The sequence below is a fragment of the Protomyctophum parallelum genome (assembly GCF_964188405.1).
Source record: "Protomyctophum parallelum genome assembly, chromosome: 11".
Classification (NCBI taxonomy): domain Eukaryota; kingdom Metazoa; phylum Chordata; class Actinopteri; order Myctophiformes; family Myctophidae; genus Protomyctophum; species Protomyctophum parallelum.
In genome coordinates this window covers 19684547-19706764 of record NC_139707.1, presented here as the reverse complement: position 1 = coordinate 19706764, position 22218 = coordinate 19684547, and the positions used below count along the sequence as shown (strand labels likewise).

The 22218-nt window shown below is 40.5% G+C and overlaps 1 protein-coding gene across 1 annotated transcript; it reads left to right on the top strand.

Moving 5' to 3' along the window:
- The first annotated feature begins 16927 nt into the window (after positions 1–16927).
- dlx1a (distal-less homeobox 1a) lies at positions 16928–19582 on the top strand. Its single transcript, XM_083776237.1, has 3 exons — positions 16928–17875; positions 18184–18383; positions 18848–19582. Exons 1-3 carry the CDS (start codon positions 17563–17565, stop codon positions 19109–19111), a joined length of 777 nt encoding a protein of 258 aa, XP_083632363.1. The 5' UTR covers positions 16928–17562; the 3' UTR covers positions 19112–19582.
- The last annotated feature ends 2636 nt before the right edge of the window (positions 19583–22218 follow it).

Sequence of the window (22218 nt, the reverse complement as noted above, 5' to 3'; positions counted from 1 at the left end):
TGAAATGGTCTGTAAGATGCAGCACTCTTTTGGAGTCACAGCAGAAAGGGCAATACACGGCCAGTTTCTTTCTTTGGTTCCCACATTGTTCTCTCAGTCTCTACTCTCCTCGGTCTGTGAGCCACTCTCTACAACCCCAGACAAAAGTACACGGACTGAAAAGAAATCTCAAGGCACAATAGCTCTTTATGTAATGCTGTCAAACAGCATTGGGGTTTTTCTCCCTCGTGCATTTGAAGAATAACATAAAATTGTTGCAAGCTTGTGGCCTCAGATACTATAGCATCTGTGCTACCTGTATCATTCAACTCTTTACCTTTGGACATCTAGTACTACAGTTAGCCTAATTTATTTGTGTAAACACTATGAGCTCTTTCTTAATTACAGGATGTGGTATGCACTGCATCTTCTTCAGTGCCCATCTTAATGTGTAGTTTCAGTTTGTGTCTACAGTATCTTCTTTGGGGTCAGTCTTGCCAGTCTGGCCAGGAGTGGCTGAAGTGCAAGATCCCTCAAATGTATAGAATAGATTCTCCTGCTCTGGTTTGGTTCTTCCTCCTTGAGTTTGTATGTAACAGTGTAAAATGGTGTAGCGTACTACAGCATCTATGGCCCAGCTTTCCTTTTCCATCAGTAGGGCCAGAGGACGGATGTGTCGAAGGGTTGGAAAGAGAGACTGGATAGTACAGGGCACTGGTTTGTCTCAAGGTGCATTCAGATCCGCAGCTGTGTAATCAGACCAGGGTCTGACCCCACCTGTCCGGAAGCTCCTCCACACCTTCCATCATGACTGCATGTCACACACCCACTGTTAGCCTCTGATGAACTGGTGGTCGCGTGCAACCTCTGAGCAGGCTTGACCCGGGCGTCTGATTTAGTGCGAGTATGCCAGACACTGGCAGCACTGTGGAGACCGTAAGGATGCCTCTTCTCGTCTCTTTTCCGCGCCCTATTCCTCATTGGTTCATTCACAGTATGCTTGCAGTGATGCAGTAACTCACCCTATGGCAAGAACTCAAATCACTGAGTGTGTATATAAGTGATAAGCATAACAAGTTACCTCCGCCGGTAAGTTATTATGACATGCATTCAGACATTTCTTATGAGATATTTTAGTCAAATTATCTTACTGCTTTGGCAGACGAACTGAGCGGTGCAGGCTGCTCAACACCGCTGGCTATTTGGCTGAGTTATAGTGCTCAGTGTGGATGGCCCTTATAGGCTGCTCAACAGTGCCACTTTAGGTCACCCAGCTGTATTGCGTCCGTACCCCGACAGACAGACAGACAGACAGACACACATGGCCAGTCATTGGAGTGTTTACTGGTCAAAGATGGGTTCCGCATGAGTCAAGAAAGACACACGTGCAAACAAGATTCATGGCTTTTGGCCCAATGAGGCATGAGTTATATGCCTGTTCAAGTTTTCATTTTCAAACGATGTTATTAACTTAGAACTGCAATATTTGGCGGAAGAAGAAGAAAAAGAAACATACAAATACAATAAGGGACCATAGGCCCTTCGGACTTTCCCCCTTAAATATACATTAATTTAGTAACTTGTTTTAAGATACTGTACTGTACTTCAAGTGTCTTGAGTCCTAATCATGACAATTTGACTAGAATATGAAAAGTCTGAATGAAAGAAATAATTACACAAAGTATTGTGTACACCCATCATGGAAACAAATTATTAATATCTCTTTTCTGCTCCCACTGGCATATTTTCATTAACTGCATTAGAGATAACGGGTCAACAGCAGAGCTGTGTTGCTGTACATGGATGCTCTGTGCTCCCCACCAGTAACGCTAAGCCATGTATTTGCTCCCCTCTTGGCCATGGACAACAGCCTCTCCAGCCATGGTTCGGAGTGGGGCTCCCCGCCGTTGCTGCCTCTGAGGCTGATTAGTGCACCAATGAGCTTATGAGAGCCGGGGGAGAGCGCCGCGCACGCCGCGAAAGGGTTAAGCAGGAGACCTGCTCTATGTCCAGGATGTGGAGGGTTGCGGTGCAGTGGTGTGCTGTTACACTGTATGAGGCCTCGGCGGGCTCCACTTGGGCCCTGATTGGGCCTGTAAGATCACAGCCCCCCCCCCCCCTCTCTCTCTCTCTCCCCGCACCCGCCAGCCCCCGAGGGGTTCTCTCTCCACATCCTCCCTGCTGATTATCACCACTGCCAGAGCTGCCTCTCTCACTCCAGCTGCTGTCCACACTCTGGCTCTGGGGCTGGGGCTAATTTAACCAGGCTGCATGGAGGGTGAAGTCTTTCTCACACGGCCAGCGGGAGACCCAACATACTACACTGCATAGTGCCTCCCAGGCTCTCTGGCTCAGTGGTTCTCAAACTTTTCAGGTCGAGAGTCGAGACCCAAAACGGAGATAGCCCAAGACCCAAACTAGTGAAAATAGCAGATGTACAAGCACGTTGCGACTTGCAAGCTATTTTCACTACTTCTTAAATATTATTATTTTTATTTATTGAATATCTTAGATTTGTTTGTTTTTAAAATGTATATTATTATTAGTAGTAGTGTAGTTTTTTTAATAATCTTTTGAATAATATAATATTTCTTTAAATGTAGGAAAAATAAATTGTTTTTTTACTCGAGCCGTGACCCACAAAGGGGTCCCGTCCCACTGTTTGGGAATCCGTGCTCTATAGCTCCTCTACAGCGTCCTGTATCTACTGCTGTTGCCGCTATACTCACTGCGAAACAAACATAGGCTTAGCCAAGAGTGTATCATCAGAAGGCTTTTAATTTATTTATTTTATGCATTTTTTATTTTTCCAAGTGATGCATTTAAACAATACCCAGAGCTATAGTGCTGACGGAGGTCAATGTCCTCTGTACTTGGAAACAGTTCATCAGTAGAAAGTAGGCTGCAGACGTTTCCTTGAAGCAGGATCAGTCCTAACAAACATGTGAAGCAACCTGCAGGTGTTTCCTCTGGATGGGGGGGAGCAGGCCAGGGAGGAATGGCTGCTTCCACTGTCCAAAGGGTGACTGTCGACAGTCCTCTCCAACCTGAAGTCCCGCTTCATATGCTCCTAATAAAAAAAGATATGAGTCAAAGATCCCACTGGCTACGTGTATCCATGTCAAAGCATTGGGTTTTCATCACCATGAACCCATGGATTGCTAAGATACGTGTCTGTGTATCGAAGGTGTACTGGTCCAAAGGAGTTGTCGTTATCTTCCGTAGAGAAGTCGACTTTCCAATTCACATCATGGTATTTCAAATCGCTATGATGGTGTTAACATTGTTATCAAGTAAAAGTGAGAATAGGTCATTCACACAAACATTGTGATAAGTCAGAGATGCTGAGAAAACTTGAATTTTATTTTTTAAGGGTTTTATCGAGTAAAACAAGTAAACAACAATTGAACAGTGACATTGTAAAAGCACAAAAGGTGAATCTCTCAAGGTAGACATGAATCACAATACTTTTGCAGTAACTTTAGTGGTGAAATGTTATGAGAAATGTTGTACTTGTATACTGCAACTGACTTGCTTAAACTATTATTAATTTCCAACTGACCATTTTTCATGAGCAACTTAAAAAAAGGATTTAGGGGGGGGGGGGGGGGGCGTGGGACTACAGATCTACATCTGTTTTTAATTCTGTCTGACAATCAACAATTAATGCATAATATGCAGCGTAAACATCAGGTCTACCCATACAAACTCTTCCCTGGCTGTAATCCATGCTGCCACTTGGACAGATGCCAGCGACTTTCAGACTAAACCCCTGTTTTACAGTACTTGGGTCTCTGTGGCAAGCCAACATTATATGAGAGACAGGCAGTGGCGGGTGAGGGGGGCTTTTGTTAGTCTCCAGGGCTCTGGTGACTTTCTGCTGGGTTGGGTTGGAACATGGAGAGCAAGCCTCTGCTCGGCTCCACAATCCTACTGTAGCACCCCTGACCACACTAAATGGCTGCATTGTGACTGCAGACCTGCTCTCATCTTCATGTACAATCTTTTCTTCCCTCCTTCTCCCAGTACATAATGACTCCAGACTATGTGACGACAGCCATTGTATCCGACTGGGTCAACCGCATAGAAATTAAAGATGAAGATCTGATTCAGAGGCTGTTGCAGATTATTTAATGCTATAGCCTTTCACTGGGTCCAGTCATTTTGTGTGTGTGTGTGTGTGTGTGTGTGTGGGGGGGGGGGGGGGGGTGCTTTGCATGTGTACGCATTTATTATATATATTTAGTTAAATTTAGAAATCAAATATCTTTTCTTGTCTGTAATCTCATGCATAATGTGCCTTAAAGGGACACTTCGCCCTTTTTACCAAAATATATATGTTAATGACGTTTAGAAGATTTCCTGGGGGTCTTTATGTGTGTAATTTGTGGTTTTACATATTTTTGATTTTAGCAGTGAGCCCAGTGTCTCTGATCTCATGGACACTGGGCTCACTTCCTTTCTGGACTACAATTCCCGTAATGCTTTGGTGCACTGCTCCTCCTTATGGATAGGGGGATGGGATGGGTCTTACCGAGACAACATGTAGTCCAGGAAGTAAGTGAGCCCAGTGTCCATGACATCAGAGACACTGGGCTCTTTGCTAAAATCTAAACACATATTACACACACAAAGACCCCCAGGAAAGTGTTCTAAATCTACTAAACGTCATTAACATTTTTTGGCAAAAAGTGTCCCTTTAACACTTTTATGCCCCGGAAGTTTTCAAAATAAAGGCACTAGAGTTCCCAGCAGATGAGGGAGATTTTACTCTGAAAAGCCCCGCCTTCCATTTCCCCCCAAAACCGGGAGGTGAAATGTTCCATTACTACCTAGCGCAAGTCTCATCTCCACACTAATATTCCAAACGAGATGTTTGGTGAAGTCAGAAATTAGGACAGAACATCGCCAAGTGGTCCAGGCGCATGCCACATAATAGGCTTTGGCCTGACAGCGTGTCACGTGTTCGAGTCCCGTTCATGACGACCTTTGCTACGTGTCTCTCCCCTTCTCGCTCTCCCTCTTTCCTGTCCAGCTTCACTTGATACTATCAATAAAGGCAGAAAAAACAAATCTTTAAAAGAAAAAAAGAAGAACATCGCCGTTCTGATCAAAACCATGGACAGCTACGTAGATTCAGAGCTTTCATCAGTGTTTACACTGAGAAAGGTCATTGATGTGCTATCTTATTACATACGTATTGATAAATATCCATTTGTATCACATCTTTACAACAACGTAACGTAAATATACTATTATAATATACTAGGCTATTTTTGCTACTTTTGTAAGACACTTTCAATTAAGAAAATACATTAAAAGTTAAAATATGAAGAAAGGACTTTACTGCCTGACAGCATTAATAGGCCTATGTTAGTGTTGTGTAGGGGATGATTTTCTTGGGAAATGTTTGCCTTTATGGCGTACCAGATCTGATTAACTTACTAGATATTTAGAAAATAATGTTCCTTTTTGTAGGTTTGTATAATAAGGATTTGGGATTGAACACAGACCATTTCATGGCAGTGAATTAATAAAAAAATTGATTTATTTTCATATGTTTACTATGATTATCCTAAAAGCCAGTTGGACCTGGGAGATAGCATCAGAGGTCTCAGAGGGCAATTAAAAAGAAATTATCTCAAATTGCAGCTATTTCTGTGTTGTCTGCTATGTTTCTGTGTTTATCTTAGAAACTCCCACTTTTTTGGGGGGGGGTTACTTTTTCATTTTGGGAAATGCATGTGGTTGCAATGGCTCTGGATTTCCACCGGGCTACTAGGAGAGCTAGATCACTGTTTCCCTAACAGTGGGTCGGATCATGGTCGCGAATGATGGGTTACGACTTCAGTAAATATGTATTTCCTTACATTTCATACGTGTGTGTGTGTGTGTGTGTGTGTGTGTGTGTGTGTGTGTATATATATATATATATATATATATATATATATATACATATGTATATATATATATATATATATATATATATATATATATATATATATATATATACACACACCACAATGACCACGCGCACACGCGCACGAACACACATGTTAAAACAAACAAACATCTAAGAAAATCCATGAATAAAATTAAGAACTATAGTAAAAATAGCCAATCTACGAGCTCAAAACATGTTGCTTCGTGCTGCATTGTGCGCTTGTAGATCTGCTATTTTCACTAGTTTGGGTCCCGGGCAAATCCAGGGGTGTCGGACTCATTTTGGGGTGAGGGCCACATTGGTCAAAAGGTCACTTGATGTGGGCCAGAGCCAGTTGCGGACCCGCGCTCACAGCATTGTTTTTCAGTCTGTTTTCTCAGTCACTGCTATAACTACAGCAGCCTATATATATATATTAGGGATGTCCCGGTCATGTTTTTTTTTTGCTCCCGATCCGATTCCGATTGACCATCTGCCAATACCGATTTTTACCGGTCCGATATTTATATTTTATAGAACACGTTTATGCCATCACAATAGTACAATATCCCAAATCACAGACAATTGCCAGTCTAATATCATGATATGGATATAATATTGATACTAGTGATGTCCCGATCACATTTCTTGGCTCCCGATCCGATTCCGATCATTTGAAAATGACATAATCGGCCCCAATTTCCGATCACCCGATCCGATCGGGACAACCCTAATATATATAATGAAGAAGACTATAGCTACTTTAATTATTAACAAACATTATTAAAACATTTGAAAGTAGTACAATTAAATTTGAAGTGAAGACATTACCTGTCTAAGCAAACATATCTGCGAATTTGCCAAACTTTTCAGGTTGAGACCGAAAAGAGAGATTAGACTCTAATCTCTCTTTTCGGTCTCGACCTGAAAAGTTTGGGAACCACAACCACTGCTATAGGTGATTCTGTGTTTGTGTGTGTGTGTGTGTGTGTGTGTGTGTGTGTGTGTGTGTGCGCACACACACACACACACACCATTCTTTGTGCATGTATTCACATTCATTCACATATAAGCTTTGATGTGCAGGAAAAACACTAGATTGAAAATGAGGAATGCACCAAGGGGTGTGCTGTTTACTTGTAGCATGGCAGCTGGTTAGCTACTCCCTCTCTGCTCTTTTATACCCCCCTCCCCTGCTTTTCAATTCCAGCCAGACCCCAGGCTCAGCAACTAAACTGGGGGCTGGAATATTGTGCACTGGGGATCAATGCAGTCCTGAGTGAAATGTCAACTGTGGCCCTGCGATGTGTCAGGCTGTGAAGGAGTTGTAATGGTTATTGATCCACTGTGCACTTAATGCAGAGCTGCTTCAACATGGCGAGGGCCAGCTGCAGCACAAAGATATGTATGAGATGAGATAAAACTGAGAAAATAGAAAAGAAAGAGCCTACCGTTATCCCCTCCTTCCATCCCTCCCTCTCTGGCTGCAGATTGATCTTCCTCTTCCTACTGATTCTAACTGGGGTCTGTCATTATCTTACTCTGTCATTAGGGGCTCCATTGACAGGTCTAGTCTGTCCGTGTCACTCTACTGAGACAGCGACACTTTTCCTTGCGGTGTTCCCTGCATTTATTAAAGTCTCTGACAGCCTGGCTGTAGCTTTCAACATAGATGGCTTTTTAGGGTTTTAGGGAATGGCGAGCAGAGATGGGAAGTAACGAAGTACAAGTACTTCGTTACTGTAACTAAGTACTTTTTACTTTTATCCGTTACATTTTAACACAAGTACTAGTACTTTCTACTGAGTACTTTTTCAAAATAGGCTTGTTACTTTTATTTTAATGCATGATATTAGACCAAGGAATCTCTTTTTAGACAATTAAAAAAACAGCTCCCGTAGATGGTTCCAGTCTCCGCCAATCGTATGAAGCGTTACTAGTGGTGGTCCCCTACATCATGGGTTTTCAACAGGTGGTCCGTGGACCACTGGTGGTCCGTGGAGGTATTGCATGTGGTCCCTGACCATGCATTTAGTAATGTAGGATTTGTTGATTTGTTTTAAATGTTCTTTCCACTAGTTGAGAAACCGTGAACTGAATGACCTGGTGACCTATGATGAGTCCATCCATGTAGTCATTTACTGACAAGTTGGAGTTCAAGAAATTCAACAGAAAAAGGGAGTTAGAATCTCAAGAAGGGGGAAGTGCACCGGATTGTCTGGTTGAGTCATTATTATTAGGACATTTTACCAGTAGTAGTCAACGGTTGAGAAACAGTGGGATGTATACAAATGGGATGCATAGCAAGTGTTAACTTACAAAAGCACTCATCTTAGCCCATATCCCCACCCAACACAATAGTGGTCCCCAGGTTGATATAAGTCAGGGTGGTGGTCCCTGGTTCACAATCAGTTGAAAACCCCTGCCCTACATCCCAGCTTGTGATTGGCCCTCTGACGATGTTAATACATTTCATTGGCTATAAACCCGGAAACACAGACCAAACACAGACCACCACCACACACACATGCGTATCTCAACCTGCCGGATGTGTTGTTGTTTACATGTATTTGCGGAACCGAACCAGGCAGAAAAATTAGCGACACTGAGGAGGAAAGTGACAGTGACAAGTGTTTTTGTACTAAGTTGAACATTTGAGCTTCACTGTGCAGTGTACACATGTGTCTGCTTGAAGTTGAAAGTTTCTCCACGATGACTGTGCTGACTGTGTGCTGATTAAAACAATCTGATTTGAAAAGGTGGGTCTACTTACATGAATCATCAATCAGTAATGACAGTTTGGAAATCAGTGTGTTTGGTGGGGATCTTTTTAGTTTAATAGCCTTCGACGCATATGAGGTTACAGTTGGCTTTGCAAATCCAGTAAAAATACTTTTACTTTTACTCAGAAAGTACATTTCAGAGCCTGTACTTTTTACTTTTACTCAAGTAATTATTTGAATGACTACTTCTACTTTTACTAAAGTAGTTTTTTACACAAGTAATTGTACTTCTACTCGAGTACAGAATGTCAGTACTTTTCCCATCTCTGAACCTAACCATTGGCGAGGCAAGTATAATCGGAAGACAAAGTTGTGCATGCTGTAGTGTAGACGGTGTGGTTTCCATCAGGTGGCTGGCTATGGAGATCAAAATCAGACCACCTGTGTGAAAGGGTCAGGGTATAGTCTGCACAGACCAGATCATTGAGGTCAGGGCTATGAGGAGCCCCTGGAGGTTAGGTTGGCCTATATACGTGATTATACCCATCTGTGAATCACATGTGAATTACATTTTCATATATTAGGCTACTTGTGAAATTCAAAATTAGTATTACTATTTATTATCTGTCAAACTAAAATTATCTCCGTTGTCTGTAGTTTACAAAGTAAAAATAGCTGCTGTGATTAAAAGGATTCAAATTCAATTTGTTTCAGTATCATTCAACAAATTGACTATATGACATTATTAAATTATTACGGTAATTCTAAATCAAAGTCAAAACGGAGAGTGTTTTTGGAGGGTGAAATAAAGATGTTATTTATTTATTTATACATGGTGACCATTTTCTTCATTAACAATTTCTGTGTAACTCTGTTCCTGTACAATTTCTAGGAATTAATTTGGTGTGTGTGCGTGCGTGCATGCATGGCAGTGCTGCTTGCCAGAAATAGCAGATTTTCAATTGAGTAACATGATGCATCATGTTTTCTGCTCGAAAATGAGCAATATTTGACGAGTGTCACAGTCATGCAACAAAGTATTAATTAGCCTTGTGTGTAGGTAGGGGTTTTGACTGCCCTGTAACACACAGGCTGCGCAGTGGGATGGAAATTCTAGGGGATTGGTGCTGAATTTGATGACATGGTTTGTGACTAGAGTCTCATAATTTGAGTGTGATACAAGTATTTGAGCAGCAAAACTGTAAACTGTTGCTCGCCTTGCCTGGGAAGATTTATTCCAGATTGCCAGGCCTAAATGGTCAGCAGCCGTACATGTGGGAGCATTTTAAGGATTGTCTGAAAACAATTGCAGAGGGTTGGGGGTATAGTACCAAGAGTACCAACTAGAGATCAGGTAAAATGTAGTCAGGTAAAATAATGACGAACCATACTGTATCTATCGATCTATCAATTTAGTTTAGTTTAGTTTTTGGTCGATGTACCGGTATGCCTGCATGCCTGTCAGTCTGTTTTATTTATTGATCTAATCCCTAGGTTGTCCTCAGACGAGCTCTCCATTGTGAATGTACTCCATCTTGAGTACATCCATGTATGTTAATGTAGGACGTCCTCGTGACCCATGCCCGTATGTTGGTTGCCACCACTAATTTGCTGGCTGCCAGCTCTTGGTGTCTTTGGCAGTGTTACTGCTAGTCTCATTCTCCTGGCTGCTATTTTCTGGCTCACCCTTGGCATTCCATCACACAGATTCTTGTTGGTAACGTGTACTCTTGCTCATATTAAGTACTGCACGCAACATTCTGGTGTGGCACCCATCTAGAGACTTCTGCAGGGTTGGTTTCAGGGTCCATTCACTGCCATATAGAACATAATCTCCCATTGCATAGAAGAAGCTGAGTTTGATTTGATGGCCCTCCATGCATGTGCTTTCCTCAATTTAAGATCTTGCCACAGGACTACTGTGGGGTGTCATCTCTGCCTCCTTGGTGTTATGGTGATCCTGCTCTTGGCCTTCCTTAGTGCATAGTCCAGGGCTATGACAAAGAGGAGGGGGGGCTAAGGTGTCCCCTTGCAGTACCCTAGCCAAGATGTCAAACTCCTCACTGTTGTAGATGGATGGATGGAGCCCGCACACCATAGGTACAAAAAAAATACTTTCTTTATTGAGCGCCAATCGGACAACTCACTGTTGCCATTTGGGGTCACCACTCGCCACCTTGGCCCTTGTTTTTGCGTACACGGTCTCTATTGCCCTGAGTAAGTTGGGAGGGACACTGTAGGGTCATCTTCGTGCCTCTGTGGATCAAGAAAAATGCCTTTTTGAAGTCGATTAAGCACAACACAGCAGTCACATTGTTCTTTTTAACCTTGATGATTCTCCTTAGGGCCAATCATCTATATGACTATAAGTCTGTCTACATCCCTACTGTATCTGCTTATCCATCCATAGATATTATAAACCTGTAGTGTATGTTAAAATAGTAGATTTTTCAGCTCAGATCACCAAAAGTGACTCCAATTAACCTTTTTAATGTTTTGTTTTGAGTGTATGGCAGAGTAACACAAATTTCTAATGTATGCTTATGAAGATGTTTCTCAGCACCTCCTGAAATTGAATGAATATAAAATTACAGGCTGACTCCAGCTTCCTAGAAAAATATATATATTTCAGCGAGTGGCGATGGTTTAATCCGACACCTACTGTGACATGAAAGAGCAATGCATATCTCACTATTATCTGTGCTGTGTGCACTGTGCGGGTGAGATGAAATTGATTTTTTTATTCCAAATCGAAGAGCTGATGGACACATATTTATGAACACCCATAGTTTAATGCAGTCTACAATGCTGCCATGTCTGAGTTCCACTGAACAAAACGTGTTCTTGAAAATAAAAGGAAAGGCGAAGAACAAAATGATTCCTCGAGCTTTCTATCAAGCTCCTGCATTCATGGCAAAGTCTAAAGGGCATGTCAGTCCTTCTGCCTCTGAGAGAGGTAATTATCCTTTTCCTGTCAGAGAACAACAAATGATACCAAACTACTGCATGGGGCACTGCATTTGGAAGAGCTGAAATTTGTCAATAGGAAGGAGAGGGAGGATTAATTTTCAGGCAGCTGCATGTCTGCTTTTTTCTTGTTATTTTCATTGGTCATTTGTTGTATATATTTTTGATGTCTTGCAGTGGGTAGGAGGACAGTGTTTATTTACCTCTTACCTCTTTGTAAGCTTCTGAGAATGTATTTATTTGCCCTGCATTAACATATCTATTTATAGTCCTATACTTTCTTACTGTCGTCTTTTCTGTTGTGGCCATTTCACTATATATTGTCCCGGTAATTTCTTTTTCAGCATCTCTGTTTTTTGCCTTTCAGAAAGAGCAGTGAATAGAGGGGAAATTATCACAATTACTCATATAATTGAGCCGTCTTTGTAGCAAGTGCAGCTTCAGTAGCCTTTTTCCATCAACCGAAATGGTTTCATTATATGGGTTTTTCATATTCCCTGACACGGGGCTCTGCTGAGGGCCTGGTGCGTGGATGAGATGCAGGGGGAACAGAGAGAATCATTAAGGTCACAGTAGGAATAATTATCCCAGCTATGGAAAGAGCATCTACAGCCTTTTCTCTACCCTGGCACAAATGCACTGTCCACGGCTTTTAGTCACAAAGAACTTTGTAACAAATGGAGCTGCTACCTACTACTTATACAAAGAAGAGAGGCGGAGAGTAAGACTTGTATCAACATGACAATTTTCCATCATTACAGTAAGACTAATGACAGGCATGGACTGTGGGGATCAAGGAGAACACAAAAAGAGAGGCACAATCAGGTGTTGGCTGAGTGCTGACCTCCTTCCTGTCTTTGTTGACGACTTAACTCTTAACAAAAACTAGAAAGGGGGCTCTAGAGTAAAGGCGCCGTGACAGCTGAACTTCAAGCAGCCTAACCCTCCATGGGCAAATGACTTAATTGGCAAATTTGCATGTTTCCCATTTGTAAGGAAATTAATTCAATGGGACAGGCATTGAGAAACCTTTTAATCAATCATTGTTTAATGAGGGTCAGATAAACACATAGCTACCAATATTATATCACTTTCTATAATATTGTTCTGTCAGATCATGAAACCAACAGTATTTAATTTAATAAATATAAATAAACCAGGTTTTATTTGACATGTTGATGCCCGCGTACTTCTCTTCTACACAATAACCGGTGGCCTGTTATAACACTGAAACTATGAAATGTCAGTGTAAGGCTGGTTTATTTTAACAGTTTAGCTGAATTAACTAAAAGCTGTATTTTTCCAAAGTCCCTTTCCCCTGCTTTCACTCGGGTAATTGGTCATTTTGCAGCCAATTTTAGGCAGGTTGGAGGCTTGCTGCCACGTCCTGACCCCTGCTGCTGCTATAATGGGGACAGCATTTCCACCAGTCCACTGGGGGTTTACCACACTGTGACCCCTGCTTTCTAAGGTGAGAGCTTCACTGAACACTGGCCAAAGGAGAAAGGAAGCTGAAATACGACTTCTCAAGTCTATGGTCAGTCTTTTTATTTATTTATTTAGCTGTTCCAACATTCATCTATACCAAATAGCTTGTTGTAGTTTGGTAATTTTGTTCTCGAGTTATGTCAAAGGACATAAGAAAACTGTTGACATTTTAGTTGGCTCTATGGTCAAATATAAGACCTATAGGGTTATGCTTGTTTTTTATATAACATTCCCTGCTGTCTACAATGTCATATACGTGATCCAGTAGTCTCTCAATGACATTATGTATAATAAAATACAAATTTATATTTCAGGGAGGTTCACATTTTTGAAAACACGGGTTCAATTCAGCATCATTCACAGATGACCATTAACCACCACCCCCTCCCCCACCAGTGATGGTGGTCAGTAGGTTTGTTAATCTGCATTTATCATGTTGCCAGAAATAAATATTAAGACACTTCTGCAGTCTTCTTGCTATATAATTAAAACAAGTGGAATCAATTATCACATATAGTAATAATATTCTTCTACTATACAGTTTGATCATTACGAAACACACACACGCAGTCTCTATACAAAAAACGAAATAATTATTCTTAGGTAAAGGCTGTTACTCTAGTTTGGATTGTCCTATCTGCTACATAGTCTGTAGGCCTATAGTAATTTTTAGGTCACCTTGTTTTCCTAAAAACAATAACTGCAGACTATTTGCAACTGTGCCCTGTAGTGAACCACATGACAACACAATACATTTCAGTTTCCTAGATGTAATGATTAAATTTATGTTCACAAATATATAGTAAACAGAATCAATTCATATTTTGATGCTACATTGAACATGATGAAAATATACCCCGAGTTGTAATGTATCTAATTTGTATTCAGTGAAGCTGCAAATTACAAGATGGCATGGCAAAGACCACTAAAGTGAGAGAGGGCCCAGAACGAAGGAGAACGGCACGTTTCAGCTATTTAACTTGACCCCTTCTTAAGCAGAAAAATGTACCCAACAATTCACATGTTAAATTTTCAGAATTTAATTAACTCATAGAGTTTTGTCTGAGGGTGCATGTGTGATCTACCAGAGACTGTAAGGATTTAAAGACTATGACTATATGCAAAGTACACATTAGAATAATATCAGACAACAAAGTACTGCTGTAGTGTTGAGATCTAACACCATTTATTAAAGAATAATAAATAAGTTGCATGAAACACATTTTGTATTATAGGCTACTTACTGTATCCTATATTTTTGTGAATTGACATTTTGTTATATTTTCCATTACAAACTTTCATGCCTAAATCAACATAAAAAACTATAGCCTTAACTAAGCAAGACAGGCCTATTGGGTAGTAGACTGTGGAAATCCAACACAGCACAATATTGTACCAATAACCATAATCATTGGCTTATATACTCACATGTATATGGCACAGATGCAAAGGAAGAGCAGGTTCCGTAGATTCTTCACAACATTATTCTTGGGAATATCCCCCCTGTACCTGGACTATAACATTTAGTATAGCTGTTTAAATGTTGTTTGGAATTGCAATTGAGGAGGGCTCTCCATCACTGCACTGAGATGGAGTCGCTGACATCTTGGGCCATGCTACAACCCCCCCCCCCCCCCCCCAACCTCTGCACTGGTTGCTAACCCTCAGGTGAAGTGCAGCAGGTGTTAAAACACACTCAGCCACAGAGCTACTCACTCCTAATGAGCGCTGCCTCCTCTTTCCATCCATGCATGGAGGACTTTATTTTTAGTAGAGCTTGTCAGAGCCCTGCCACACTGTAAAATCCAGAGTGTTTGACTTGACCCTGATGGTGTAAGGGTTTACCCTTCTGTGTCAATTTTTACACTCTTAAATTAAAACGCTGCATTTGGCTGATCGTGTTTCGCCAGGGTGATGTCTGTCTGTATGGTTGACCGTTGATCAACAGGCCTTACGTGAAAAATAAGTATCCAGTTGAATACTTAGAGTGTGGAGTCAAATTAGACATTGAATTCATTATTTGAGCTGGTAATAACAGAGTGTGGAGTCAAATTAGACATTGAATTCATTATTTGAGCTGGTAATAACATGATGTTATTGACAGCTGAAAAGTCTAATTCTGATTCAAATGCAAATGTAATAATTAATCTTTTCATGTTTATTAAGCTGTTACAAAAAGAAAGCTATGAAAACATGTTGATGAGAGATTCTTAAAATAGCCTATATTTAAGTCGATGGATATGGATATAGGCTTGCATTTTAGCACAAATAAAGATGCTTAGACTTACACTATATAGCTTGGCTCCAAGTTTTTTCCCCATCCATTTTTCTCTGAAAATTCAACATCTATTCTGTTAATGGCTTTGCTCACAGTCATGTTTCAGTGTGCAGATACTATAATCGTGAGAAAATAATGACAGTTATCAGTCGCACCCAGCAAGTACCCATAAAATCTGTCCTCTGTTCTGGAAGATGATAATTATTGGTTGTACTACTATTATCATTGTCACTGTTCATAGAGGAAATCTTGAAGCATTTTTTCGACAGTAATTCCAGATAAATCGCTTCAAATTGGCCTATTTTAGGGGGACAAGGGAACAGCTTTCCTTATAAGCTAATATTTTACAGAATTCAGACATCCAGACGGTTGGCACGCTTGATATTGCGCACACTGATGTCAGCGCCTGTATTTTTGGTAATTCACAACTTGCTTGTTCTCCTTTTGGATTCAATTGTGCAGATTGATAATCACACTGGTGGAATTTATGGCTTTAATTTGTTCAAGTGGATATTTGGAACTGCCGATGGAATAGTTGCAGTGCTTTAGCTCAGTCTCAGACCACCACCAGTATAGCCTCACTGAACAGTAAAATGAAGACCTGCAGGACACTTTCTTTCTCTTCGTGCCCATCGCACTGTTGCAGATTTCTGGTTTCAGATGCTGCGGATTTATTCACTTGAAGGTTTACTTTAAGTAAGTGTATTGCATATACGTTTGTTTTTATACCAATACGTCCATCCGAGTAAACAGGAGATATAATACAATACCTAATATGCAATATGATGTGCCTTAATCATCTGCATCAATGTCCTGTTGCTGTGGTGCTGGCGGCGGCGGTCCAGTCTTTATTTGATGGCTCATCATCATCCAATGTTGTTTTAGTCTGTCGACAATTCAATTAAATCAAACGTCCATGGATAATCTTTCTGGAAGCATGACTGGCCGCACCCCCACCCCACTTGGATTCATCAAATGAGCCCGCGTGTTATACCAACTGTTCAAAGTATGTGTTTGATTGTCCTGTGTTGTAAAAATCGTTTGAAACGAATTTGATGATTGCAAAATAAAATTGTTTATATATGCTTTTAGCCTATAAAAAAAGGCAGCTAAAAGGGTAGGCGTCTTGTCTTCTATACCGCATTGATCCTCGTTGCCATTGTGTTATATTGTTTTCTATATAGGTAACGTATTTGTATTCAACCATAATATCAACATTTCACCCAGACATAATAGGCTATACTCATATAGCTATACACATTTGGCCTATTACACCTTCATTATAGGCCTAGACCTTTCTCACATTATGCTACCTCAGGCTCAAAGTCCTTTCTGCCTTGCTGTCACACAATTTAAATGAGATGGGTCCGGTCAACTGTAGATAATGTTCATTTTGGATCTTTTAAATCCCGGTTGTCTGCGTAAACCATTACCGTATAGGCGCTACATGCAGCTTGAATCAATAAACCTTTTCCTCAAGTTATTTTCGTGATGTCCAAAATATAGCACATATAACACATTTTACACGTCTAATTCTGGCAGGTGTAACCAGACCACGTGCCATTGCGAGTGTTCAATATATGGGTAATTATGCAATGAAAATTAAACACCAGTGTTATGGTAATATACACCCTTCGTAAGCACTTGAGGATAACGTTTAATCAAATGGTCCTGTGAATATTAACCATTTGGTCCAGCAAACTGAGAAAAAATGACCAACGTAACGTATAGCTAATTTAGACGTGTGTGCAATATAGGGAATAAACTACCCCAACCTCACATATCTGTAGGCTAATTAAATAATAATAATAATAATAACAACAACAACTATTATTATTATCTAATACTTTTTGGCTTTTAAATTTGCTTTTGAAAATAGACATCATTAGCTTTGATCTGAGGTCTTCTTTCTTGAGTTTATCACGGTTCTTCGGACCCAGCCCCGGGATCGCCAATCCGCATCATTCTTGGGTAGAGTGGACCAATCAGCGACAGTCTTTGATGAATATTCATGATTCCACGATTCAAACCTTTGAGCGAGTTTGTCTTGATCCACAGCATCATACCTAGACTTTTCACAGAGACAAACTACATTTTCTTATGAATGGAAAGAGAAAAAATCCGTTCAGCTTAAATTTGGATCCATCCTTCACTGAGACCATAGAAGAAAACAAAAAAGCCAGAGAAGAGAACCGCCAGAAGAGATGACAATGACTACAATACCAGAAAGTCTTAATAGCCCTGTCTCGGGAAAAACCGTTTTCATGGAATTTGGACCCCCAAGTCAACAAATGTCGCCTTCGTCCATGTCTCACGGACACTATTCCATGCACTGTTTACATTCTGCAGGTCACACGCAACACGACAGCTCCTACAGTCCAGCCTCATCATTTCCTAGAACTTTGGGTTATCCATACGTAAACTCCGTCGGCAACCATTCCACAAGTCCATATCTCAGTACAGTACAGAGCTACCAAAACAGCTCGGCACTCACACAGACACGATTAGAAGACACAGGTAAGTGTGCAGCATGCAGCCACGTTTTGTGTTAATAATACTTATCATGTTATAGTGCGCGATTCTGTTGACGGTCCAAGACATAGGCCTATTACTCGTAGCATTGGAAAGACGACCCAGATGTTGGGGAATTAGGCTTGGTAATTATTTATTGCGTAATGCTATAAACAATGTATGCAATTAAGGGTAATTATACCTAAAGTACAGCCTGTGAAACTTGCCCCTTAGAAGCAGACTCATTGCTCTGCAGCACTGTTGGATGAGCTGCATGTCGCTACAGCTATTTCACTCTTTTCTCTCCCTCTCAGCACCAGATACAGAGAAGAACACGATCGTCGAAGGCGGAGAAGTTCGGTTCAACGGAAAGGGAAAAAAGATCCGAAAACCAAGGACTATCTATTCCAGTTTACAACTTCAAGCTCTGAACAGAAGATTTCAACAAACGCAATATTTGGCGTTACCGGAGAGAGCTGAGCTCGCGGCGTCCCTGGGTCTTACTCAAACACAGGCAAGTTCAACTTTATTTTTATTTTTTTTATTTTTTTTAATAATTTTAGTGCATCGGCTGTTAACGCCACTTCTCTCTCTTCATATAATCTTGTGGCATTATACAGCCCGTTTATTTTTCTTAAATATAATAACAATTTTAATCTGGTTTATTCTGTGAATGCATGGGGTAATATTTATTTGATTTTCCCTTTAGTTTTGTTCATTTAAACCGTTTAAACCCACTATAATTTCAACGAAAACTTATAGGCTACAGTTGAATGCAAATATATATTTTAAAGATTGTCTATAAAAAATAATATAATGATAATGATATTAATAATAATAATAAATATAGCTGTTCGTTCGTGTGTCATTGTCATATAGTTGCTGCTCACACGAATGGGCCTGAAGACGCTCAAACATGTATACCTGCCACTTTGTCATTTCAAATTGGAAAACTCAAACATCCATATCTTTTTTCAGGTGAAGATCTGGTTTCAAAATAAGCGGTCCAAATTCAAGAAGCTGATGAAACAAGGTGGAGGCACACTTGACACCAGTGCTTTGGCCAATGGCCGTGGACTTTCGAGCGGCTCCCCCTCAGTGGCACCTGTCTGGAGCTCAGCGGCCACCGTGAAGTCCTCGGAGCAGGGAACACCACCACCGGGGGCTTACATTCCCAGCTACACGTCATGGTATCCAACCACACACCAAGAATCTATGCAACAACAGTCACAACTCATGTGAACCAATATAACCAACCCCTCAACTCCTCCATGGTGGCTCATATCAGGAGTTTGGGGCCAACCACACATGAGTGGCCCTGCACTAGCTTAACAGATGTATCCCGGACTGGAGTTTGCTCCTCAAGGCGCCATGATGCAGCTGACATAATGGCCTTCTCATCCCGGACGACGGTCGGGTCAGTGAATAACGGAGCTGACACACTGAAAGGGCACCATCCATCCATCCTGCCCAGCCCAGCGCGCCCAAGGGCACAGAAATCTTTCCGATCCACGACGTTCAGCGGAAATGGATTCTTTCGGCTGCTGTTTACCATTTTGTGACATTTTAAAGACTCGGCGTTGTAGGCTGTGTGTTAAAGTAAATCTATTGCGCTGTACACCATTTGTCAAGACTATCCACGTGTTTGTTTTGTTTTGTTTTTTTTCTTTTACTAATTACCTTATATCTACCGCTAGCGGCTAGCCTATATCACACACAGAGAGATCAGTCATCAGTATATGGTATACAAAGGACTTCGGGCCTTGTGAGGTATACTGTATGGCCTATTATTTGCAGTTCCTGGCTGGGCCCATGATAATACCATGATGAAATAATGTGACGAACGGCTAAATGTCCATTATATTGTTCCTCCTCCTCCCAAATAAAAATACTAATTTAAAATAGAAACATTTTTTCCTCACCCAATAGGCCAATGTATCTCATTGTGCAAGCCTCAACTGCTATGTTGTTCTATGTGTATTCTATTTAAGTTAAATTATTAAAAATAGCATTTTTTTTCCTTCTGGCCTTGTGAGGTATATGGCCTATTCTTTGCGGTTCCTGTGGCTGGGCCCATGTTAAAGTCAATATGTGTTTATTTTTGTTGTTTTTAATGCACTAATGCAGGCAAAGCTCTATAAGGCTCATCCCCATGTGTGTGAAAACGAACCAAGGCCTAACGATGTGCTGCTTTAGAAAAGATCTCGGAGGTAAACAAAACCATTGTCACTGTAATTGTATGGACCTGGCAAACCGACGGTTGTACATAGACATGTTCAGATTTGGTTTGTGCTGTATTCGATATACGCTGTGAAACAGGGTTTTAGGCATTAAAGTTAATTATTATGTATTATTCGTCGAGATGTGGTTAGTAAACATAGAAATATTTAGTTTTGTAATTATCGCTTTAATTTATTTCTTTGATCATGAATTGTATGTACATAATGTGCAAAGTTTCAAAAACAGTAAAATAATGGTTTAAAATATCTTAAAGAAAAGGTGTCTCATTGCTATAATTGTGATGAAAGAATAGAAAAAGAGTTGGTCTACTCTGTAGGCCTATGTATGGTAAAATAATGACATTTTCAGATGTTGTATACCGTGCGTTTTCAACTGACTTATCCAAAGGAAACAAAAGACGAATGTGAATAGGCTGTATTATTTAGTTATTTATCTAGATATCAAAATGTATAGTACTGTAGAAAATGCTATAGTCCGACATACTATATCCGTCATCTTGCTGCAGTGCATCACCTCTGGACGGGAGACGGAGCTGAATCATCTTCTATTATCTATAACATTTCAATGAATTCAGCAATAATCGCCCTTGTTTCTTTTCACTTGACATCTAGTTCTACTCGTCTATCATTCTTCCAACAAACTCTATATTTATTCGATGAATAGACGAGAAAGCAATTCTGTGCGTTAAGTGAATAATTGGAGAAGAGGCAGGTGCATGCAAAAGGATGAGAGGGAAAGACTAGGAGATCTGTCTGGATAAGTGAAAGTCTTGTTTGGGGTTCATGGTTAACTGCAAGACAGCGGTTTAAAAACACTGAGCAGAAGGAATGTCAAATTTTACGGGGACCAAAACATTAAGGGTATTTTCTGATTTATATTTTCGTGGACTGGTGTTATTGCACTGGTGCGTGCGTGCGTGAGCAAGCGTACGCTCCAGCTGCAATATATCTATATAAATATTCTTGTAAATTAGGATTACAAATTTACAAAGCCTATATGTTGCCCCCCACAAAACAAAAAAGACTGCCCACATCCCCGAGAGAAATTCGACTACAAATTCGTATGGATTTCATAATCTTATACCTTGATACAATTAAATGTATGAGCACTTAATTCTTGGCTTACATGGTTACAACTGAAACTGTAGCTTGCCGACAAATCGTTGTGGTTAGCAGTTATATGCTATATATACATAGGCATATTGGTATTATTATTAGGCATATTATTATTGTCAGAGTTTAGGCTGCAATGCTGCAACCTAGCATGGACTAAACTTTAAAATCAGTAAAAACGGACTTGCACAGCTTTATATCAATGTGCTGAACTGTTACTTTTACACACAAGTATAGCTATAGATATCTATAGATGCATCTTTAGAAAAAAATAAATTATGCTGTTGCAAGCAAATATCTCCCATCTCTCTGCCTTGGAAAAGCACAGCTGCACACCCAAGAGGGTCAGTGTTATTTCGTTGTATTCTCCCCATGATTACGAGCTGAGCCCATCAAACCCAACATAATTACAGTAATTTTGCCCTTATTTATTCTAATGCCGTTTCCTATCTCAGAGGTAATTATGAAAGAAAAAAAAGCCGCTCGGAGAATCTTTCTGCGTTAACAAAAGAGATGGTGCTCTGAAAGACATTTGCTGCGCAATAGATGGGGAAATGAAATAGGTGAGCTGCCTGCATGCCATTTCGTCACTGTTCCCTTAGACTTAGCCTGCAAGGCTGGCAAATTGCTTGCAGGTGTATATCATAGAACTGTCAATGCAAAGAGGATTCAAAATTAGCCAAGCACAATGTAAGAGTAATGAAAAGCAAGCATGAAAGCAGCTACTATAAGTTATTGCAGAACAAGTTCAGGGAGGATATAAGGCTAAAACATATATTGGTATAGGCTATAAAATAAATGTGTGCGTTCTATTTTGCCTAAGTCATGTTACCGACAGAACAAAAAGTTAGAAAGGCAAAATTAGATATAGCCCAACGTCTACAGAAGGTGCCTAGTTCAAAAGAGAATATGAGATAATGCTAATAAAAATAGATTTAAAAAGAAAAGGTAAACTGCAGTCTTTTATACTTTCTGGCTTGTTTCAGTTTGAACACG

What these genes read in the sequence shown, in the direction of transcription:
- dlx1a (XM_083776237.1), top strand. Translation starts at nt 17,563, where the DNA reads ATGACAATGACTACAATACCAGAAAGTCTTAATAGCCCTGTCTCGGGA. An exon ending in GACACGATTAGAAGACACAG is followed by an intron (nt 17,876 to 18,183) that starts GTAAGTGTGCAG and finishes TCTCCCTCTCAG; the next exon opens with CACCAGATACAGAGAAGAAC. An exon ending in TGGGTCTTACTCAAACACAG is followed by an intron (nt 18,384 to 18,847) that starts GCAAGTTCAACT and finishes ATCTTTTTTCAG; the next exon opens with GTGAAGATCTGGTTTCAAAA.